Source organism: Cheilinus undulatus, linkage group 11 (genome assembly GCF_018320785.1).
Source record: "Cheilinus undulatus linkage group 11, ASM1832078v1, whole genome shotgun sequence".
Taxonomy (NCBI): domain Eukaryota; kingdom Metazoa; phylum Chordata; class Actinopteri; order Labriformes; family Labridae; genus Cheilinus; species Cheilinus undulatus.
In genome coordinates this window covers 541,852-567,025 of record NC_054875.1, presented here as the reverse complement: position 1 = coordinate 567,025, position 25,174 = coordinate 541,852, and the positions used below count along the sequence as shown (strand labels likewise).

Sequence of the window (25,174 nt, the reverse complement as noted above, 5' to 3'; positions counted from 1 at the left end):
ATTAATATAGAGGAGGAATGTTAGACAGTGATGAACACAATAAAGACTAATATAGAGGAGGAATGTTAGAGTAATGAACACAATAAAGATTAATATAGAGGAGGAATGTTAGAGTAATGATAAAAATAAAGACTAATATAGAGGAGGAATGTTAGACAGTAATGAACACAATAAAGACTAATATAGAGGAGGAATGTTAGACAGTAATGAACACAATAAAGACTAATATAGAGGAGGAATGTTAGAGTAATGAACACAATAAAGACTAATATAGAGGAGGAATGTTAGAGTAATGAACACAATAAAGACTAATATAGAGGAGGAATGTTAGAGTAATGAACACAATAAAGATTAATATAGAGGAGGAATGTTAGACAGTGATGAACACAATAAAGACTAATATAGAGGAGGAATGTTAGAGTAATGATAAAAATAAAGACTAATATAGAGGAGGAATGTTAGAGTAATGATAAAAATAAAGACTAATATAGAGGAGGAATGTTAGAGTAATGATAAAAATAAAGACTAATATAGAGGAGGAATGTTAGAGTAATGAACACAATAAAGACTAATATAGAGGAGGAATGTTAGACAGTAATGAACACAATAAAGACTAATATAGAGGAGGAATGTTAGACAGTAATGATCACAATAAAGACTAATATAGAGGAGGAATGTTAGACAGAAAAGAACAAAATAAAGACAAATATAGAGGAGGAATGATAGAGTAATTAACACAATAAAGACTGATATAGAGGAGGAATGTTAGACAGTAATGAACACAATAAAGACTAATATAGAGGAGTAATGTTAGAGTAATGAACACAATAAAGACTAATATAGAGGAGGAATGTTAGAGTAATGATAAAAATAAAGACTAATATAGAGGAGGAATGTTAGACAGTAATGAACACAATAAAGACTAATATAGAGGAGGAATGTTAGAGTAATGAACACAATAAAGATTAATATAGAGGAGGAATGTTAGACAGTAATGAACACAATAAAGACTAATATAGAGGAGGAATGTTAGAGTAATGAACACAATAAAGATTAATATAGAGGAGGAATGTTAGACAGTGATGAACACAATAAAGACTAATATAGAGGAGGAATGTTAGAGTAATGATAAGCAGCGTCTACGTGCTGGGCTCTGTGGTCAGCTGTCTGAATGTTTACATCCAGCAGCGGTGTGTTCCCGACTAGAGCTCCGACAAGCAGCAGAGACTCGGAGAGACTCGGAGAGGAGCGAGCACGTGAGCAACCCGCGGAACCTGAGGACAGGTAAGAGGAGAGAGAGAGCACGTGAGGAGGGCTCGATCAGCTGGGAGTGGATGTTTGAGCTCGTGCTGTGCAGACAGTCTGCGGGTCTGAGAGTGTGTTGACCTTGTTGGTGTGTGTTCGTGAGGAGCGTGTCCGTGCTCGGTGTGGGATCAGCTGATCGGTGGGGGGAGGGGCGGACAGGGCTCTTTATCAATACCTGCAATTGATCTGAATGTAAGGGTGAGGATGGAGCAGAGCTCAGAGCTGGACAGGAAGTGTGTTAGTGTGTTTGTAGCCTACTAGCCTACTAAACCAGTTAGTCTGAGAGAGGGATCACAGCGCCCCCCTCTGGTCTGGTCTCTACCTGAGACCAGAAACATCCTCCTTCTCTGGACCAATCAGCTCTGAGCAGCTCTAGCCTCTGATCAGGGCTATAGATCAGCCTCCGATCGGGGCTATAGATCAGCCTCCGATCGGGGCTATAGATCAGCCTCCGATCGGGGTTATAGATCAGCCTCCGATCGGGGCTATAGATCAGCCTCCGATCGGGGTTATAGATCAGCCTCCGATCGGGGCTATAGATCAGCCTCGATCGGGCTATAGATCAGCCTCCGATCGGGCTATAGATCAGCCTCCATCGGGTTATAGATCAGCCTATAGATCAGCCTCCGATCGGGGCTATAGATCAGCCTCCGATCGGGGCTATAGATCAGCCTCCGATCGGGGTTATAGATCAGCCTCCGATCGGGGCTATAGATCAGCCTCCGATCGGGGCTATAGATCAGCCTCCGATCGGGGCTATAGATCAGCCTCCGATCGGGGCTATAGATCAGCCTCCGATCGGGGCTATAGATCAGCCTCCGATCGGGGTTATAGATCAGCCTCCGATCGGGGTTATAGATCAGCCTCCGATCAGGGTTATAGATCAGCCTCCTCTCTGAACAGGAAGTAGTCTAGACCAAAAATGATGGAGGTCCTGATTCTGTAGAAAAGCCAGACCTGGGTGGGTTTTAGAGCAGATGTTGTTGGGGTTCTTCAGTCACTGAGAACGGGATGGGGGACTTGTTTAGATGACGGACCACAAGGATCAACCTTTCCTCTACAAAGTCCGACCTTAGTGGGCGTGTTCCTTTACAAAACTCTGACGAATACCCTCAAATCTAAAACCTGAGCGGATATTTCTGTGAATGTTCTGAAACATTTCTTTAACGTCTCCCAAAAACAGAATAACATTTCAGTGAATTTGACCTTCAATCCCAAACGTTCCAACAACAACAAGTTTATCAATAATTCTCCCTCCCACATAAAAAAGATCCAACATTCCAAAACTTCCATGAAAACGCCTTAAAATTCCCCAACATATTCCCCCAGATGTCGCATTAAATTTCCAGAATTTTCATGAAATTACTTGAAGATTTCCAAGCAAATTTCCCGTCATATTCAAAGAAATTCCCTAAAATTTCCATGAACATTCCTGACCTGTTCAGATGAAGTTCTCCGGCATTTCTAACTCCTGAGTGAAACTAAGGCGAGCCGTTCTGACAGTCCTAACAGCAGGAATGGAGTCTGGAACGTTCTCACATGTTCCTGCGGCTCTCTGAGGTTCTGCCGGTTCCTGCCTGAGGACTACAGAGGACCAGACCTCATCAGAAGCTCTGCAGTAAAACCAGCTCCTACTGGGACAGCCTCAGAGGGTCATTTCACACCCTGGTGGCCAGCATCTGTCCTCCTCTGATCTTCTGTCCTCTGCCGTCGTCTTTCACACCCATGTGAAGCACAAACGTCCCGAGAGGTTCACACCTCCACCTGCAAAGAGCTGCAAATGAACCTTCAGAGAAAACCCTCAGAGGGATCAGGATCAGAGGGAGGATGAAGAAACAGGGGAACAGGGTCTGTGGGATGAATCCGGTTTTTAGTTGCTGGTTTAAAGGGACAGTGCGTGTTGGAGATCTGGACTAGATCAGGACTAGACGCTGTAGACAAGGAGGTCTGAGTCCATCTGTACTTCCTGGTTTAACAAACACAGTTAAAACCCGTGTACTGTTGGTCACAGATTCACATCCAGACTCTTTTAATGATCACAACACATCAGGACATCCACATGCTCATAAATGCAACCCCCGCTCCTAAAAAGTTGGGTCGCTGTGAGAAATATAAACAAAAGCAGAAGTCAGTGATTGTCAATCCTCATAAACTCATTTTTTTATTCACAGTAGAAGATAAACAACATATCAGAGGTTAAACTGAGATATTTGACCCTTTCAGGAAGGGTCACATGATACTAGTGGGCTGGTATCACCTGACCGTTGTTGACGTGGCTTCATGTCTGACAGTAAACTTTCCTGTTTCTCTGCAGTCATCATGGGCGGAGCCGTGAGCGCTGGTGAGGATAACGATGACCTGATCGATAACTTGAAGGAGGCGTACTACATCCGCTCTGACCTGGTGGAGCGAGCCTTCAGAGCCATCGACCGCGCCGACTATTACCTGGACGAATACCGAGACAACGCCTACAAGGTAACTGAGACACGGACAGGACAATTAATCTCACTATTTACCACATGTCTGAGCAACAGGATGTTATAATATTCTCATTAACCACATATATGAGCAACAGAATGTTATAATATTCTCATTAATCACATTTATGAGCTACAGGATGTTATAATATTCTCATTAACTACATATATGAGCAACAGGATGTTATAATTTTCTCATTAACCACATTTCTGAGCAACAGAATGTTATAATATTCTCATTAACCACATGTCTGAGCAACAGGATGTTATAATATTCTCATTAATCACATTTATGAGCCACAGGATGTTATAATATTCTCATTAATCACATTTATGAGCTACAGGATGTTATAATATTCTCACTAACCACATTTCTGAGCTACAGGATGTTATAATATTCTCACTAACCACATTTTTGAGCTACAGGATGTTATAATATTCTTATTAACCACATGTCTGAGCAACAGGACCTTATAATGTCTCATTAACCACATCTGTGAGCTACATGATGTTATAATGTTCTCACTAACCACATTAATGAGCAACAGGATGTCATAATATTCTCATTAACCACATTTCTGAGATACAGGATGTTATAATATTCTCACTAACCACATTTATGAGCTACAGGATGTTATAATATTCTCACTTACCACATTTCTGAGCTACAGGATGTTATAATATTCTCACTAACCACATTTATGAGGTACAGGATGTTATAATATTCTTACTAACCACATTTATGAGCAACAGGATGTTATAATGTTCTCATTAACCCCATTTCTGAGCAACAGGATGTTATAATAATCTCCCTTACCACATTTATGAGCTACAGGATGTTATAATATTCTCACTAACCACATTTCTGAGCTACAGGATGTTATAATATTTTCACTTACCACATTTATGAGCTACAGGATGTTATAATATTGTCATTAACCACATGTCTGAGCTACAGGATGTTATAATGTTCTCATTAACCACATTTATGAGCTACAGGATGTTATAATATTGTCATTAACCACATTTATGAGCTACAGGATGTTATAATATTCTTATTAACCACATGTCTGAGCTACAGGATGTTATAATGTTCTCATTAACCACATTTGTAAGCTACAGGATGTTATAATGTTCTCACTAACCACATTTCTGAGCTACAGGATGTTATGATGTTCTCATTAACCACATTTCTGAGCTACAGGATGTTATAATGTTCCCATTACCACATGTCTGAGCAACAGGATGTTATAATGTTCTTATTAACCACATTTGTGAGCTACAGGATGTTATAATGTTCCCATTACCACATGTCTGAGCAACAGGATGTTATAATGTTCTCATTAACTACATATATGAGCAACAGGATGTTATAATGTTCTCATTAATCACATTTCTGAGCTACAGGATGTTATAATTTTCTCATTAACCACATGTCTGAATAACAGAAAGTTATAATTTTCTCATTAACCACTTGACTGAGCAACAGGATGTTATAATATTCTCATTAACCACATTTCTGAGCTACAGGATGTTATAATATTCTCATTAACCATATTTGTGAGCTACAGGATGTTATAATGTTCTCAAAAACCACATTTCTGAGCTACAGGATTTTATAATGTTCTCAAAAACCACATTTATGAGCTACAGGATGTTATAATGTTCTCATTAACCACATTTCTGAGCTACAGGATGTTTTAATATTCTCATTAACCACATGTCTGAGCGACAGAATGTTATAATGTTCTCCTTAACCACATTTGTGAGCTACAGGATGTTATAATGTTCTCGTTAACCACATTTGTGAGCTACAGGATGTTATGATGTTCTCATTAACCACATTTGTGAGCTACAGGATGTTATAATATTCTCATTAACCACATTTGTGAGCTACAGGATGTTATAATATTCTCATTAACCACATTTGTGAGCTACAGGATGTTATAATGTTCTCATTAACCACATGTCTGAGCAACAGGATGTTATAATATTCTCATTAACCACATTTATGAGCTACAGGATGTTATAATATTCTCTTTAACCACATGTCTGAGCTACAGGATGTTATAATGTTCTCATTAACCACATTTATGAGCTACAGGATGTTATAATATTCTCATTAACCACATTTGTGAGCTACAGGATGTTATAATATTCTCACTAACCACATTTATGAGCTACAGGATGTTACAATATTCTCATTAACCACATTTGTGAGCTACAGGATGTTATAATGTTCTTATTAACCACATTTGTGAGCTACAGGATGTTATAATGTTCTCATAAACCACATGTCTGAGCTACAGGATGTTATAATGTTCTCAAAAACCACATGTCTGAGCAACAGGATGTTATAATGTTCTCAAAAACCACATGTCTGAGCAACAGGATGTTATAATGTTCTCACTAACCACATTTCTGACCTACAGGATGTTATAATGTTCTCATTAACCACATTTCTGAGCTACAGGATGTTATGATGTTCTCGTTAACCACATTTGTGAGCTACAGGATGTTATAATGTTCTCGTTAACCACATTAATGAGCTACAGGATGTTATAATGTTCTCGTTAACCACATTTCTGAGCTACAGGATGTTATAATGTTCTCATTAACCACATTTCTGAGCTACAGGATGTTATAATGTTCTCGTTAACCACATTTGTGAGCTACAGGATGTTATAATGTTCTCGTTAACCACATTTGTGAGCTACAGGATGCTATAATGTTCTCGTTAACCACATTTCTGAGCTACAGGATGTTATAATATTCTCATTAACCACATGTCTGAGCAACAGGATGTTATAATATTCTCATTAACCACATTTCTGAGCTACAGGATGTTATAATATTCTCATTAACCACATTTCTGAGCTACAGGATGTTAAAATGTTCTCATTAACCACATTTGTAAGCTACAGGATGTTATAATGTCCTTGTTAACCACATTTGTGAGCTACAGGATGTTATAATGTTCTCGTTAACCACATTTCTGAGCTACAGGATGTTATAATGTTCTTGTTAACCACATTTCTGAGATACAAGATGTTATAATGTTCTCATTAACCACATTTGTAAGCTACAGGATGTTATAATGTTCTCACTAACCACATTTCCGAGCTACAGGATGTTATAATGTTCTCATTTACCACATTTGTAAGCTACAGGATGTTATAATGTTCCCATTACCACATGTCTGAGCAACAGGATGTTATAATGTTCTTATTAACCACATTTGTGAGCTACAGGATGTTATAATATTCTCATTTACCACATTTGTGAGCTACAGGATGTTATAATGTTCTCATTAACCACATTTCTGAGCTACAGGATGTTATAATGTTCTCCTTAACCACATTTGTGAGCTACAGGATGTTATAATGTTCTCATTAACCACATTTCTGAGCTACAGGATGTTATAATGTTCTCATTAACCACATTTCTGAGCTACAGGATGTTATAATGTTCTCATTAACCACATTTCTGAGCTACAGGATGTTATAATGTTCTCGTTAACCACATTTCTGAGCTACAGGATGTTATAATGTTCTCGTTAACCACATTAATGAGCTACAGGATGTTATAATGTTCTCGTTAACCACATTTCTGAGCTACAGGATGTTATAATGTTCTCATTAACCACATTTCTGAGCTACAGGATGTTATAATGTTCTCGTTAACCACATTTGTGAGCTACAGGATGTTATAATGTTCTCGTTAACCACATTTGTGAGCTACAGGATGCTATAATGTTCTCGTTAACCACATTTCTGAGCTACAGGATGTTATAATGTTCTCGTTAACCACATTTGTGAGCTACAGGATGTTATAATATTCTCATTAACCACATTTATGAGCTACAGGATGTTATAATGTTCTCATTAACCACATTTGTGAGCTACAGGATGCTATAATTTTCTGAATAGCCATGTTTTGCCATGTTTTCAGGACCTGGCGTGGAGACATGGGAACATCCACCTTTCTGCTCCATGTATCTACTCAGAGGTCATGGAGGCTCTGGATCTGCATTCCGGGCTCTCCTTCCTCAACCTGGGCAGTGGGACAGGGTACCTGAGCACCATGGTGGGCCTCATACTGGGTATGTTCTCATCATATTTCAGTGGTATTGTGTAATTTTGTACCAACCTGATATATCATGCCTCTTTCTGTCATCTTTTTGTATCCTTTTGTGTTGTATAGCCTGGTATGCTATGGTTTGTTTTTTTTATTGTATCCTGTCATGCAGTATAGTTTAGCCTGGCTGACTGAGCTTATTGAACCTTTCCTGATTATTCCCATCCTCCGTTTATTCTCTTGGTTCCAGGCCCGAATGGAGTAAATCATGGGATTGAACTTCATGCAGATGTAATTGAGTACGCCTATCAGAAGCTGGACTCCTTCATCAAAACCAGCGATAGCTTTGATAAGTAGGTGACCCATCCCATCAGAACCATTATGTCACTCCCATGTGTTCATAGTTTTAACCCTTGCTGCTCTCTAGGTTTGAGTTCTGTGAGCCGTCCTTCGTGCTGGGGAACTGTCTGGAGATCCCTGCAGAGAGCCGGCAGTATGACCGGGTTTACTGTGGGGCGGGGGTCCAGAAGGAGCATGAGGAGTACATGAAGAACCTACTGAAGCTGGGGGGTATCCTGGTCATGCCCCTGGAGGAAAAGGTTGGTGCTTTAAAAGCCTCTGATGATGCTTTTATTATCAGAGTTAAACCAGGGAGGAACAGCTCGGTAATGACTGATGATATTGTTTTTCTCTGAAGCTGACAAAGATTACCCGGACAGGCATGAACAGCTGGGAGACCAAAAAGATCATCTCTGTGTCCTTTGCTCCTCTTGTGCTCCCCAAACACAGCACCAATGGGAAACCCAGGACCGTCCCACTACGTGAGTCCAGCTCTGACCTTTGGTTGGATGAGGAATGTTCCTGAAGTTTTATTATCAGACATCTAAAGCCACAGTTTGATGTACAGAGTAACTAAAGCCAGAGTTTGATTTATACAGTAACTACAGCCAGAGTTTGATGTACAGAGTAACTACAGCCAGAGTTTGATTTATACAGTAACTACAGCCAGAGTTTGATGTACAGAGTAACTACAGCCAGAGTTTTATTCATAGAGTATCTAAAGTCAGAGTTTGATTTATAGAGTAACTAAAGCCAGAGTTTGATTGATATAGTATCTCAAGCCAGAGTTTGATTCATAGAGTATCTAAAGTCAGAGTTTGTTTTGTAGAGTAACTAAAGCCAGAGTTTGATTTGTAGAGTATCTAAAGCCAGAGTTTGATCATCATAGTTGCTAAAGCCAGAGTTTGATTTATAGAGTATCTAAAGTCAGAGTTTGTTTTGTAGAGTATCTAAAGCCAGAGTTTGATGTATAGAGTAACTACAGCCAGAGTTTTATTCATAGAGTATCTAAAGTCAGAGTTTGATTTATAGAGTAACTAAAGCCAGAGTTTGATTGATATAGTATCTCAAGCCAGAGTTTGATTCATAGAGTATCTAAAGTCAGAGTTTGTTTTGTAGAGTAACTAAAGCCAGAGTTTGATTTGTAGAGTATCTAAAGTCAGAGTTTGATTTATAGAGTAACTAAAGCCAGAGTTTGATTGATATAGTATCTCAAGCCAGAGTTTGATTCATAGAGTATCTAAAGTCAGAGTTTGTTTTGTAGAGTATCTAAAGCCAGAGTTTGATGTATAGAGTAACTAAAGCCAGAGTTTGATTTGTAGAGTATCTAAAGCCAGAGTTTGATCATCATAGTTGCTAAAGCCAGAGTTTGATTTATAGAGTATCTAAAGTCAGAGTTTGATTTGTAGAGTATCTAAAGCCAGAGTTTGATGTATAGAGTAACTAAAGCCAGAGTTTGATTCATAGAGTATCTAAAGTCAGAGTTTGATTCATAGAGTAACCAAAGCCAGAGTTTGATCATCAGAGTTGCTAAAGCCAGAGTTTGATCATCAGAGTTGCTAAAGCCAGAGTTTGATTTATAGAGTAATTAAAGCCAGAGTTTTATTTATACAGTAACTAAACCAGAGTTTGATTTATAGAGTAACTACAGCCAGAGGTTGTTTTGTAGAGTAACCAAAGCCAGAGTTTGATCATCAGAGTATCTAAAGCCAGAGTTTGATTCAAAGAGTAACTAAAGCCAGAGTTTAATTCATAGAGTATCTAAAGCCAGAGTTTGATTCATAGAGTAACTAAAGCCAGAGTTGGATTTATAGAGTAACTAAAGCCAGAGTTTTCTTTATATAGTAACTAAAACCAGAGTTTGATTCATAGAGTTGCGAAAGCCAGAGTTTATTTTGTAGAGTAACTAAAGCCAGAATTTGATTATCAGAGTATCCAAAGCCAGAGTTTGATTCATAGAGTAAGTAAAGCCAGAGTTTGATTCATAGTAACTGAAGTCAGAGTTTTATATATAGACTAACTAAAGCCAGAGTTTGGTTTATAGAGTTACTTAAGCCAGAGTTTGATTTATAGAGTAACCAAAGCTGGAGTTTGATTTATCGCGTAACTAAAGCCAGAGTTTGATTCAGAGAGTATCTAATGCCAGAGTTTGATGTACAGAGTAACTAAAGCCAGAGTTTGATTTATAGAGTATCTAAAGTCAGAGTTTGATTTATAGAGTAACTAAAGCCAGAGTTTGATGTTTAGAGTAACTAATGTCAGAGTTTGATTCATACAGTATCTAAAGTCAGAGTTTGATACATAGAGTATCTAAAGCCAGAGTTTGATCATCAGAGTTGCTAAAGCCAGAGTTTGATTTATACAGTAATTAAAGCCAGAGTTGGATTTATAGAGTAACTAAAGCCAGAGTTTTATTTATACAGTAACTAAACCAGAGTTTTATTTATAGAGTATCTAAAGCCAGAGTTTGATTCAAAGAGTAACTAAAGCCAGAGTTTGATTATCAGAGTAACTGAAGCTAGAGTTTGATTCATAGACTATCTAAAGCCAGAGTTTGATTCATAGAGTAACTAAAGCCAGATTTGGATTTGTAGAGTAACTAAAGCCAGAGTTTTCTTTATATAGTAACTAAAACCAGAGTTTGATTCATAGAGTTGCTAAAGCCAGAGTTTGTTTTGTAGAGTAACTAAAGCCAGAATTTTATCATCAGAGTATCTAAAGCCAGAGTTTGATTCATAGTTACTGAAGTCAGAGTTTTATATATAGACTAACTAAAGCCAGAGTTTGGTTTATAGAGTTACTTAAGCCAGAGTTTGATTTATAGAGTAACTAAAGCCGGAGTTTGATTCATCGAGTAACTAAAGCCAGAGTTTGATTCAGAGAGTATCTAAAGCCAAAGTTTGATGAACAGAGTATCTCAAGCAAGAGTTTGATTCATAGAGTATCTACAGTCAGTTTTATGTACAGAGTAACTAAAGACAGAGTTCGTTTTGACGAGGATCTAAAGCCAGAGTTTGATTATCAGAGTATCTAAAGCCTGCGGTTGATTCATAAAGTAACCAAAGCCAGAGTTTGATTTATAGAGTGTCTAAAGCCAGAGTTTGAATTATAGTTACTGAAGTCAGAGTTTTATATATAGACTAACTAAAGCCAGAGTTTGGTTTATAGAGTTACTTAAGCCAGAGTTTGATTTATAGAGTAACTAAAGCCGGAGTTTGATTCATCGAGTAACTAAAGCCAGAGTTTGATTCAGAGAGTATCTAAAGCCAAAGTTTGATGAACAGAGTATCTCAAGCAAGAGTTTGATTCATAGAGTATCTAAAGTCAGTTTTATGTACAGAGTAACTAAAGACAGAGTTCGTTTTGACGAGGATCTAAAGCCAGAGTTTGATTATCAGAGTATCTAAAGCCTGCGGTTGATTCATAAAGTAACCAAAGCCAGAGTTTGATTTATAGAGTGTCTAAAGCCAGAGTTTGAATTATAGAGTAACTCAAGCCAGAGTTTGATTCATAGAGTAACTAAACCCAGAGTTTGATTTGTAGAGTATCTAAAGCCAGAGTTTGATTTGTAGAGTATCTAAAGCCAGAGTTTCTTTTGTAATGTATCTAAAGCCTGAGTTTGATTTATAGAGTAACTAAAGCCAGAGTTTGATTATCAGAGTCACCAAAGCCAGAATTTTGATCATCAGAGTTGCTATATCCAGAGTTTAATTCATAGAGTAACTAAAGCCAGAGTTTGATTTATATAGTAACTAAAACCAGAGTTTGGTTTATAGAGTTACTTAAACTTAAACCAGAGTTTGATTTATCGAGTAACTAAAGCCAGAGTTTGATTTATAGAGTAACTTAAGCCAGAGTTTTATTTATAAAGAAACTAAAGCCAGAGTTTGATTTATAGAGTAACTAAAGTCAGAGTTTGTTTTGTAGAGTATCTAAAGACAAAGTTTGTTTTGTAGAGTAACTAAAGCCAGAGTTTGATTATCAGAGTCACCAAAGCCAGAGTTTGATTTATATAGTATCTAAAGCCAGAGTTTGATTATCAAAGTAACTGAAGCCAGAGTTTGATTCATAGAGTAACCAAAGCCAGAGTTTGATTTATACAGTATCTAAAGCCAGAGTTTGAATTATAGAGTATCTAAAGCCTGATTTTGATTTGTAGAGTATCTAAAGCCAGAGTTTCTTTTGTAGTGTATCTAAATCCTATATTTGATTTATAGAGTAAATAAAGCCAGAGTTTGATCTATAGAGTATCTAAAGCCAGACTTTGATCATCAGAGTTGCTGTATCCAGAGTTTGATTCATAGAGTATCTAATGCCAGGGTTTGAATTATAGAGTAACTAAAGTCAGAGTTTGATACATAGAGTAAATAAAGCCAGAGTTTGATCTATAGAGTATCTAAAGCCAGACTTTGATCATCAGAGTTGCTATATCCAGTGTTTGATTCATAGAGTATCTAATGCCAGAATTAGATTCATAGAGTAACTAAAGCCAGAGTTTTATTCATAGAGTATCTAAATTCAGAGTTTGATTCAAAGAGTGACTTAAGCCAGAGTTTGATTCATAGAGTATCTAAAGCCAGTTTTTGATTCATAGAGTAACTCAAGCCAGAGTTTGATTCATGGAGTTTCTTACGTCAGAGTCTGATTTATAGAGTAACTAAAGCCGGAGTTTGATTCATAGAGTATCTAAAGCCAGTGTTTGATTCATAGAGTAACTAAAGTCAGAGTTTGGTTTATAGAGTTCGTTAAGCCAGAGTTTGATTTATAGAGTAACTAAAGCCAGAGTTTGGTTTATAGAGTTAGTTAAGCCAGAGTTTGATTAATAGAGTAACTAAAGCCAGAGTTTGGTTTATAGAGTTAGTTAAGCCAGAGTTTTATTTATAGAGTAACTAAAGCCAGAGTTTGGCTTATAGAGTTAGTTAAGCCAGAGTTTGATTTATGGAGTAACTAAAGCCAGAGTTTGATTCAGAGAGTATCTAATGCCAGGGTTTGAATTATAGAGTAACTAAAGCCAGAGTTTGATTCAGAGAGTATCTAATGCCAGGGTTTGAATTATAGAGTAACTAAAGCCAGAGTTTGGTTTATAGAGTTAGTTAAGCCAGAGTTTTATTTATAGAGTAACTAAAGCCAGAGTTTGGCTTATAGAGTTAGTTAAGCCAGAGTTTGATTTATGGAGTAACTAAAGCCAGAGTTTGATTCAGAGAGTATCTAATGCCAGGGTTTGAATTATAGAGTAACTAAAGTCAGAGTTTGATACATAGAGTAACTAAAGCCTGAGTTTGATTTAAAGAGTAACTAACGCCAGTGTTTGATTCATTGAGTAACTAAAGCCAGAGTTTGGTTTATGGAGTTAGTTAAGCCAGAGTTTGAAACTAAAGCCAGAGTTTGATTCAGAGAGTATCTAATGCCAGAGTTTGATTTATAGAGTTAGTTAAGCCAGAGTTTGAATTATAGAGTAACCAAAGCCAGAGTTTGATCATCAGAGTATCTAAAGCCAGAGTTTGATTCAAAGAGTAACTAAAGCCAGAGTTTAATTCATAGAGTATCTAAAGCCAGAGTTTGATTCATAGAGTAACTAAAGCCAGAGTTGGATTTATAGAGTAACTAAAGCCAGAGTTTTCTTTATATAGTAACTAAAACCAGAGTTTGGTTGATATAGTTCGTTAAGCCAGAGTTTGATTTATAGAGTAACTAAAGCCGGAGTTTGATTCATTGAGTCACTAAAGCATGAGTTTGGTTTATAGAGTTAGTTAAGCCAGAGTTTGATTTATAGAGTAACTAAAGCCAGAGTTTGGTTTATAGAGTTAGTTAAGCCAGAGTTTGATTTATAGAGTACCTAAAGCCAGAGTTTGGTTTATAGAGTTAGTTAAGCCAGAGTTTGATTTATAGAGTAACTAAAGCCAGAGTTTGATTCAGAGAGTATCTAATGCCAGAGTTTGATTTATAGAGTAACTACAGCCAGAGTTTGGTTTATAGAGTTAGTTAAGCCAGAGTTTTATTTATAGAATAACTAAAGCCGGAGTTTGATTCATTGAGTAACTAAAGCCAGAGTTTGGTTCATAGAGTTAGTTAAGCCAGAGTTTGATTTATAGAGTAACTAAAGTCAGAGTTTGATTCATACAGTATCTAAAGTCAGAGTTTGATTCATAGAGTAACTAAAGCCAGATTTTGATTCATAGAGTATCTAAAGTCAGAGTTTTATGTACAGAATAACTAAAGACAGAGTTTGTTTTGTAGAGTATCTAAAGCCAGAGTTTGATTTATAGAGTACCTACAGCCAGAGTTTGATTATCAGAGTTACTAAAGCCAGAGTTTGACTCATAGAGTATCTAAAGTCAGAGTTTGGTTTATAGAGTTAGTTAAGCCAGAGTTTTATTTATAGAGTAACTAAAGCCAGAGTTTGGCTTATAGAGTTAGTTAAGCCAGAGTTTGATTTATGGAGTAACTAAAGCCGGAGTTTGATTCAGAGAGTATCTAATGCCAGGGTTTGATTTATAGAGTAACTAAAGTCAGAGTTTGATTCATACAGTATCTAAAGTCAGAGTTTGATACATAGAGTAACTAAAGCCTGAGTTTGATTTAAAGAGTAACTAACGCCAGTGTTTGATTCATCGAGTAACTAAAATCAGAGTTTGGTTTATATAGTTCGTTAAGCCAGAGTTTGATTTATAGAGTAACTAAAGCCGGAGTTTGATTCATCGAGTAACTAAAGCATGAGTTTGGTTTATAGAGTTAGTTAAGCCAGAGTTTCATTTATAGAGTAACTAAAGCCAGAGTTTGATTCAGAGAGTATCTAATGCCAGAGTTTGATTTATAGAGTAACTAAAGCCAGAGTTTGATTCATTGAGTAACTAAAGCCAGAGTTTGGTTTATAGAGTTAGTTAAGCCAGAGTTTGATATATAGAGTAACTAAAGCCAGAGTTTGGATTATAGAGTTAGTTAAGCCAGAGTTTGATTTATAGAGTAACTAAATCCAGAGTTTGGTTTATATAGTTAGTTAAGCCAGAGTTTGATTTATAGAGTAACTAAAGTCGGGGTTTGATTCATACAGTATCTAAAGTCAGAGTTTGATTCATAGAGTAACTAAAGCCAGATTTTGATTTATAGAGTAACTAAAGCCAGAGTTTGATTTATAGAGTAACTAAAGCCAGAGTTTGTTTTGTAGAGTATCTAAAGCCAGAGTTTTATTTATAGAGTACCTACAGCCAGAGTTTGATTATCAGAGTTACTAAAGCCTGAGTTTGACTCATAGAGTATCTAAAGCTTGAGTTTGATTTATAGAGTAACTAAAGTCAGAGTTTGATTGATAGAGTAACTAAAGTCAGAGTTTGATTGATAGAGTAACTAAAGTCAGAGTTTGATTTATAGAGTAACTAAAGTCAGAGTTTGATTTACAGAGTAACTAAAGCCAGAGTTTGATTTATAGAGTAACTAAAGCCAGAGTTTGATTTACAAAGTAACTAAGGCCAGAGTTTGATTTATAGAGTAACTAAAGCCAGAGTTTGATTGATAGAATAAATAAAGTCAGAGTTTGATGTACAGACTAACTAAAGTCAGAGTTTGATTGATAGAATAAATAAAGTCAGAGTTTGATGTACAGACTAACTAAAGTCAGAGTTTAGTTTATAGAGTAACCGAAGTCAGAGTTTGCTTTACAGAGTAACTAAAGTCAGAATTTGCTATACAGAGTAACTAAAGCTTGAGTTTGATTTATAGAGTATCTAAAGCTTGAGTTTGATTTATAGAGTATCTAAAGCCAGAGTTTGATTTATAGAGTATCTAAAGCTTGAGTTTGATTTATAGAGTATCTAAAGCCAGAGTTTGATTTATAGAGTATCTAAAGCTTGAGTTTGATTTATAGAGTATCTAAAGCTTGAGTTTGATTTATAGAGTATCTAAAGCCAGAGTTTTATTTATAGAGTATCTAAAGCCAGAGTTTGATTTATAGAGTAACTTAAGCCAGAGTTTGATTTATAGAGTAACTAAAGCCAGAGTTTGATTTATAGAGTAACTAAAGCCAGAGTTTGATTATCAGAGTAACTAAAGCCAGAGTTTAGCTTTATAGAGTTAGTTAAAGCCTGAGTTTGATTTATAGAGTAACTAAAGTCAGAGTTTGATTTATAGAGTAACTAAACCCAGAGTTTGATTTATAGAGTAACTAAAGCCAGAGTTTGATTAATAGAGTAACCAAAGCCAGAGTTTGATTTATAGAGTAACTAAAGCCAGTGTTTGATTTATAGAGTAACTAAAGTCAGAGTTTGATTTATATAGTTCGTTAAGCCAGAGTTTGATTTATAGAGTAACTAAAGCCGGAGTTTGATTCATTGAGTAACTTAAATCAGAGTTTGGTTTATATAGGTATCTAAAGCCAGAGTTTGATTTATAGAGTAACTAAAGCCAGAGTTTGATTTATTGAGTAACTAAAGCTTGAGTTTGATTTATAGAGTATCTAAAGCCAGAGTTTGATTTATAGAGTAACTAAAGCCAGAGTTTGATTTATAGAGTATCTAAAGCCAGAGTTTGATTTATAGAGTAACTAAAGCCAGAGTTTGATTTATAGAGTAACTAAAGCCAGAGTTTGATTTATAGAGTAACTAAAGCCAGAGTTTGATTTATAGAGTAACTAAAGCCAGAGTTTGATTTATAGAGTTAGTCTAAAGCCAGAGTTTGATTTATAGAGTAACTAAAGCCAGAGTTTGATTATAGAGTTAGTCTAAAGCCAGAGTTTGATTTATAGAGTAACTAAAGCAGAGTTTGATTTCATACAGTATCTAAAGTCAGAGTTTGATTTATAGAGTAACTAAAGCCAGAGTTTGATTTATAGAGTAACTAAAGCCAGAGTTTGATTCAGAGAGTATCTAATGCCAGAGTTTGTTTTGTAGAGTATCTAAAGCCAGAGTTTTATTTATAGAGTACCTACAGCCAGAGTTTGATTATCAGAGTTACTAAAGCCTGAGTTTGACTCATAGAGTATCTAAAGCTTGAGTTTGATTTATAGAGTATCTAAAGCCAGAGTTTGATTTATAGAGTATCTAAAGCTTGAGTTTGATTTATAGAGTATCTAAAGCTTGAGTTTTATTTATAGAGTATCTAAAGCTTGAGTTTGATTTATAGAGTAACTAAAGCCAGAGTTTGGATTATAGAGTTAGTTAAGCCAGAGTTTGATTTATAGAGTAACTAAAGTCGGGGTTTGATTCATACAGTATCTAAAGTCAGAGTTTGATTCATAGAGTAACTAAAGCCAGATTTTGATTCATGGAGTATCTAAAGTCAGAGTTTTATGTACAGAATAACTAAAGACAGAGTTTGTTTTGTAGAGTATCTAAAGCCAGAGTTTGATTTATAGAGTACCTACAGCCAGAGTTTGATTATCAGAGTTACTAAAGCCTGAGTTTGACTCATAGAGTATCTAAAGTCAGAGTTTGATTTATAGAGTAACTAAAGCCAGAGTTTTATTTATAGAGTATCTAAAGCTTGAGTTTGGTTTATAGAGTATCTAAAGCTTGAGTTTGATTTATAGAGTATCTAAAGCCAGAGTTTGATTTATAGAGTATCTAAAGCTTGAGTTTGATTTATAGAGTATCTAAAGCTTGAGTTTGATTTATAGAGTATCTAAAGCTTGAGTTTGATTTATAGAGTAACTAAAGCCAGAGTTTTATTTATAGAGTATCTAAAGCCGGAGTTTGATTCATAGAGTAACTAAAGCCAGAGTTTTATTTATAGAGTATCTAAAGCTTGAGTTTGATTTATAGAGTATCTAAAGCCAGAGTTTGATTTATAGAGTATCTAAAGCTTGAGTTTGATTTATAGAGTGTCTAAAGCTTGAGTTTGATTTATAGAGTATCTAAAGCTTGAGTTTGATTTATAGAGTATCTAAAGCTTGAGTTTGATTTGTAGAGTATCTAAAGCCAGAGTTTGATTTATAGAGTATCTAAAGCTTGAGTTTGATTTATAGAGTATCTAAAGCTTGAGTTTGATTTATAGAGTATCTAAAGCTTGAGTTTGATTTATAGAGTATCTAAAGCTTGAGTTTGATTTATAGAGTATCTGAAGCCAGAGTTTGATTTATAGAGTACCTACAGCCAGAGTTTGATTATCAGAGTTACTAAAGCCTGAGTTTGACTCATAGAGTATCTAAAGTCAGAGTTTGGTTTATAGAGTTAGTTAAGCCAGAGTTTTATTTATAGAGTAACTAAAGCCAGAGTTTAGCTTATAGAGTTAGTTAAGCCAGAGTTTGATTTATAGAGTAACTAAAGCCAGAGTTTGATTCAGAGAGTATCTAATGCCAGGGTTTGATTTATAGAGTAACTAAAGTCAGAGTTTGATTCATACAGTATCTAAAGTCAGAGTTTGATTTATAGAGTAACTAACGCCAGTGTTTGATTCATTGAGTAACTTAAATCAGAGTTTGGTTTATATAGTTCGTTAAGCCAGAGTTTGATTTATAGAGTAACTAAAGCCGGAGTTTGATTCATTGAGTAACTTAAATCAGAGTTTGGTTTATATAGTTCGTTAAGCCAGAGTTTGATTTATAGAGTAACTAAAGCCGGAGTTTGATTCATTGAGTAACTAAAGCATGAGTTTGGTTTATAGAGTTAGTTAAGCCAGAGTTTGATTTATAGAGTAACTAAAGCCAGAGTTTGAATCAGAGAGTATCTAATGCCAGAGTTTGATTTATAGAGTAACTTAAGCCAGAGTTTGGTTCATAGAGTTAGTTAAGCCAGAGTTTGATTTATAGAGTAACTAAAGCCGGAGTTTGATTCATTGAGTAACTAAAGCCAGAGTTTGGTTCATAGAGTTAGTTAAGCCAGAGTTTGATATATAGAGTAACTATAGCCAGAGTTTGGATTATAGAGTTAGTTAAGCCAGAGTTTGATTTATAGAGTAACTAAAGTCAGAGTTTGATTCATACAGTATCTAAAGTCAGAGTTTGATTCATAGAGTAACTAAAGCCAGATTTTGATTCATAGAGTATCTAAAGTCAGAGTTTTATGTACAGAATAACTAAAGACAGAGTTTGTTTTGTAGAGTATCTAAAGCCAGAGTTTTATTTATAGAGTACCTACAGCCAGAGTTTGATTATCAGAGTTACTAAAGCCTGAGTTTGACTCATAGAGTATCTAAAGCTTGAGTTTGATTTATAGAGTATCTAAAGCTTGAGTTTGATTTATAGAGTATCTAAAGCTTGAGTTTGATTTATAGAGTAACTAAAGCCAGAGTTTTATTTATAGAGTATCTAAAGCTTGAGTTTGATTTATAGAGTAACTAAAGCCAGAGTTTTATTTATAGAGTATCTAAAGCTTGAGTTTGATTTATAGAGTATCTAAAGCCAGAGTTTGATTTATAGAGTATCTAAAGCTTGAGTTTGGTTTATGGAGTATATAAAGCTTGAGTTTGATTTATAGAGTGTCTAAAGCTTGAGTTTGATTTATAGAGTATCTAAAGCTTGAGTTTGATTTATAGAGTATCTAAAGCCAGAGTTTTATTTATAGAGTATCTAAAGCTTGAGTTTGATTTATAGAGTATCTAAAGCCAGAGTTTGATCATCAGAGTATCTAAAGCTTGAGTTTGATTTATAGAGTGTCTAAAGCTTGAGTTTGATTTATAGAGTATCTAAAGCTTGAGTTTGATTTATAGAGTGTCTAAAGCTTGAGTTTGATTTATAGAGTATCTAAAGCTTGAGTTTGATTTATAGAGTATCTAAAGCCAGAGTTTGATTTATAGAGTATCTAAAGCTTGAGTTTGATTTATAGAGTATCTAAAGCCAGAGTTTGATTTATAGAGTATCTAAAGCTTGAGTTTGATTTATAGAGTATCTAAAGCCAGAGTTTGATTTATAGAGTATCTAAAGCTTGAGTTTGATTTATAGAGTATCTAAAGCCAGAGTTTGATTTATAGAGTATCTAAAGCTTGAGTTTGATTTATAGAGTGTCTAAAGCTTGAGTTTGGTTTATAGAGTATCTAAAGCTTGAGTTTGATTTATAGAGTATCTAAAGCCAGAGTTTGATTTATAGAGTATCTAAAGCTTGAGTTTGATTTATAGAGTGTCTAAAGCTTGAGTTTGGTTTATAGAGTATCTAAAGCTTGAGTTTGATTTATAGAGTATCTAAAGCCAGAGTTTGATTTATAGAGTGTCTAAAGCTTGAGTTTGATTTATAGAGTGTCTAAAGCTTGAGTTTGATTTATAGAGTGTCTAAAGCTTGAGTTTGGTTTATAGAGTGTCTAAAGCTTGAGTTTGATTTATAGAGTGTCTAAAGCTTGAGTTTGGTTTATAGAGTATCTAAAGCTTGAGTTTGATTTATAGAGTGTCTAAAGCTTGAGTTTGATTTATAGAGTGTCTAAAGCTTGAGTTTGATTTATAGAGTGTCTAAAGCTTGAGTTTGATTTATAGAGTATCTAAAGCTTGAGTTTGATTTATAGAGTGTCTAAAGCTTGAGTTTGATTTATAGAGTATCTAAAGCTTGAGTTTGATTTATAGAGTATCTAAAGCTTGAGTTTGATTTATAGAGTATCTAAAGCTTGAGTTTGATTCATAGAGTATCTAAAGCCAGAGTTTGATTTATAGAGTATCTAAAGCTTGAGTTTGATTTATAGAGTATCTAAAGCTTGAGTTTGATTTATAGAGTATCTAAAGCTTGAGTTTGATTTATAGAGTATCTAAAGCTTGAGTTTGATTTATAGAGTATCTAAAGCTTGAGTTTGATTTATAGAGTATCTAAAGCTTGAGTTTGATTTATAGAGTATCTAAAGCTTGAGTTTGATTTATAGAGTAACTTCTGTCCTATGAAAAAAAAATCCAACTCATACTAGCAACAGATAAGATCGATTTAATGGCACAGTATACACAGTAATTCTCCTATGATGGGGCCCCTGTACAGTGATGGGGCTCCTGTCCTGTGAGGGGCCCCCTTTCCTATGATAGGGCTCCTGCCCTATGATGGGGCTCCTGTCTTGTAATGGGCCCCCTGTCCTATGATGGACCCTCTGTCCTGTGAAGGGCCCCCTGTCCTATGTTGGGCCCCCTGTCCTATGATGGATCCTCTGTCCTGTGATGGGCCCCTGTCCTATGATAGACCCTCTGTCCTATGATGGGTCCCCTGTCCTTTGATAGGGATTCCTGTCCTGTGATTGGCCCCCTGTCCTGTGATTGGCCCCCTGTCCTATGATGGACCCTCTGTCCTGTAATGGGCCCCCTGTCCTATGATGGACCCTCTGCCCTGTGAAGGGCCCCCTGTCCTATGTTGGGCCCCCTGTCTTATGATGGACCCTCTGTCCTGTGAAGGGCCCCCTGTCCTATGTTGGGTCCCCTGTCTTATGATGGATCCTCTGTCCTGTGATGGGCCCCTGTCCTATGATAGACCCTCTGTCCTATGATAGGGATTCCTGTCCTGTGATTGGCCCCCTGTCCTGTGATTGGCCCCCTGTTCTGTGATTGGCCCCCTGTTCTGTGATTGGCCCCCTGTTCTGTGATTGGCCGCCTGTTCTGTGATTGGGCCCCTGTCCTGTGATTGGCCCCCTGTCCTGTGATTGGCCCCCTGTTCTGTGATTGGCCCCCTGTTCTGTGATTGGCCGCCTGTTCTGTGATTGGGCCCCTGTCCTGTGATTGGCCCCCTGTCCTGTGATTGGCCCCCTGTTCTGTGATTGGCCCCCTGTTCTGTGATTGGCCGCCTGTTCTGTGATTGGCCCCCTGTTCTGTGATTGGCCCCCTGTTCTGTGATTGGCCCCCTGTCCTGTGATTGGCCCCCTGTTCTGTGATTGGCCCCCTGTCCTGTGATTGGCCCCCTGTTCTGTGATTGGCCCCCTGTTCTGTGATTGGCCCCCTGTCCTGTGATTGGCCCCCTGTTCTGTGATGGGCCCCCTGTCTTTAACGCTTTCATTTCCTCTCTTCTCTCTGCCCACAGCGAGGTTCGAGGTCCGGACGCTTCAAGAGCTGTCTCGTATCGTCATCCGCCACGCCCTCAGAGTGACTACAGATGTTGGAGACAGCCAATCACGTGGCAGAGGCTCCTCCTTCAGTGTGGGGAGGGGCCTGGCAGTGGCGGGCCTCCATAAGTACGGCCCTCGCTTCAAACGGCGGCGTGTCCACCGTCGCCACTGTAATGCCCTGGTCCTCGCCACGCGGCAGGTAGTGGCCAGCAGTGGGATAGGCCCCGCCCCTCTGGACAGCAACAACAACCAGGGAGGGCGAGCAGAGGAGGAGGAGGTGGGAGAGAGAGAGGGGAGGCGTCAGCTGAGAGGGAGCCGACGAGGAGGACGAGGAGCAACGGTGGAGGAGGAGGAGACGGTGGAGGAGGAGGAGGAGGAGGAGCCAGAGGAGGAGGAAGAGGAGAAGGAGACCGGAGAGCTGCTCCGCCCACAACCCGCCGTCAACGTGCTTCGACATAGGATCCTGAATCTGCCATTGCCCGAGCCGCTCAAGATGTACCTGCTGTACTACAGAGAGAAGTAGGCCACGCCCACAGAGCAATGGCGCCACTGACAGACCACGCCTCCTTTCTTCACCTGTCTTCATCCTCTTCATCATCTTCTCTGAACTATGGCGAGGATTCATGGGGGGGGGGGGTTATTTCACATTTCACCTAAATGATTCACGTCCATCATGCTCGCCATGGCGCATGACAAACTTGTCCATGACGCTGTCAGCTTGGTGTTCAGGGCGCCAAAAGCCACTTCCTGCTCGCCACGCAGCCTGAGGCTCAGAGCAGAACTGTCGCTGTACATTTCCATTGAGATGACTGAGACGGTCCAAAGACCAGAGAGGATTCTGGGTGACCAAGCAGATTTAGTCTGAATACTTCCCCTGATTTCAAAATAAAAGCAGATTTAGTCTGAATACTTCCTCTGATTTCAAAATAAAAGCAGATTTAGTCTGAATACTTCCTCTGATTTCAAAATAACAGCAGATTTAGTCTCAATACTTCCTCTGATTTCAAAATAAAAGCAGATTTAGTCTGAATACTTCCTCTGATTTCAAAATAAAAGCAGATTTAGTCTGAATACTTCCTCTGATTTCAAAATAAAAGCAGATTTAGTCTGAATACTTCATCTGCTTTCAAAATAAAAGCAGATTTAGTCTGAATACTTCATCCGATTTCAAAGTAAAAGTAGATTCAGTCTGAATACTTCCTCTGATTTCAAAATAAAAGCAGATTTAGTCTGAAAACTTCCTCTGATTTCAAAATAAAAGCAGATTTAGTCTGAATACTTCCTCTGATTTCAAAATAAAAGCACATTTAGTCTGAATACTTCCTCTGCTTTCAAAATAAAAGCAGATTTAGTCTGAATACGTCCTCTGATTTCAAAATAAAAGCAGATTTAGTCTGAATACTTCCTCTGATTTCAAAATAAAAGCAGATTTAGTCTCAATACTTCATCTGATTTCAAAATAAAAGCAGATTTAGTCTGAATACTTCATCTGCTTTCAAAATAAAAGCAGATTTAGTATGAATACTTCATCTGCTTTCAAAATAAAAGCAGATTTAGTCTGAATACTTCCTCTGATTTCAAAATAAAAGCAGATTTAGTCTGAATACTTCCCCTGATTTCAAAATAAAAGCAGATTTAGTCTGAATACTTCCCCTGATTTCAAAATAAAAGCAGATGTAGTCTGAATACTTCATCTGATTTCAAAATAAAAGCAGATTTAGTCTGAATACTTCCCCTGATTTCAAAATAAAAGCAGATTTAGTCTGAATACTTCCCCTGATTTCAAAATAAAAGCAGATTTAGTCTGAATACTTCCCCTGATTTCAAAATAAAAGCAGATGTAGTCTGAATACTTCATCTGCTTTCAAAATAAAAGCAGATTAAGTCTGAATACTTCCTCTGATTTCAAAATAAAAGCAGATTTAGTCTGAATACTTCCCCTGATTTCAAAATAAAAGCAGATGTAGTCTGAATACTTCCCCTGATTTCAAAATAAAAGCAGATGTAGTCTGAATACTTCCCCTGATTTCAAAATAAAAGCAGATTTAGTCTGAATACTTCCCCTGATTTCAAAATAAAAGCAGATGTAGTCTGAATACTTCATCTGATTTCAAAATAAAAGCAGATTAAGTCTGAATACTTCCTCTGATTTCAAAATAAAAGCAGATTTAGTCTGAATACGTCCTCTGCTTTCAAAATAAAAGCAGATTTAGTCTGAATACTTCATCTGATTTCAAAGTAAAAGTAGATTCAGTCTGAATATTTCCTCTGATTTCAAAATAAAACCAGATTTAGTCAGAGCCAGACCTAGGACTTAGTCAGAGCCAGATCCAGGACTGAGTCTGAGCTGGATCCAGCATCAGCGGTATGGGTACTGGTATTAAGTTTAGTTCAGAAATAAATCTAAAAATAGAATTAAGATCAGATCATTTTTCTGTTGCTTTAATTCTGTTTTCGGCTGATTTTTTTTAACTTTATTGAAAACGTTCCTGTTGGTGGGATCAATGAAACTCTTTAATGGTCAATAATCACAGAATAAATGAAGGAGCTCCTCTTGGTGACCAAAGTTCTCCCTCCTGATCTAGTCCCAGGTTTCTGAAGGACTGGCTCTGGTGCAGAAAACCGTCCAAGCAGGGCATCACATCCCTACTGGTCCTGGACAGGCGGGGCCTTTTGGTGGGATAGGGGTGTACCAGAGCGCCATTTCTAACCGACACAGATTCATACTGATGAAGCCGCTGGTGCTGGCGGTGACGTGGACCTCCCCGGCTCGGACCCTGCAGCAGCTCTGGGCCGTCTCAGAGGAAACGTGGTTCCATGTTTGAATATTTTAGAGGAGATGATCTGCTGCATGAAGGTTGTTTTCTCCTTTGTTCTATGCACATGTTCCCTCTCCATCCCATAATAAGCTCCCAGACAGTGTGACCAAACCTTCAGTACTAATATTCCACTCTCAGAGATAGACCAGCATGAAGACCACCTCCCTCCGTTAGTTCTCTGAGACTCGGAGTGTAAATATCCACGTTTGTTTGTGAATCATGAGAAGACTT

The 25,174-nt window shown here is 37.2% G+C and overlaps 1 protein-coding gene across 1 annotated transcript; it reads left to right on the top strand.

Moving 5' to 3' along the window:
* The first annotated feature begins 1,159 nt into the window (after positions 1-1,159).
* LOC121517389 (protein-L-isoaspartate O-methyltransferase domain-containing protein 2) lies at positions 1,160-23,031 on the top strand. Its single transcript, XM_041799101.1, has 7 exons — positions 1,160-1,284; positions 3,620-3,780; positions 7,734-7,884; positions 8,110-8,212; positions 8,287-8,458; positions 8,557-8,680; positions 22,100-23,031. The coding sequence occupies exons 2-7, from the start codon at positions 3,625-3,627 to the stop codon at positions 22,645-22,647; spliced, it is 1,254 nt and encodes a 417-aa protein (XP_041655035.1). The 5' UTR covers positions 1,160-1,284; positions 3,620-3,624; the 3' UTR covers positions 22,648-23,031.
* The last annotated feature ends 2,143 nt before the right edge of the window (positions 23,032-25,174 follow it).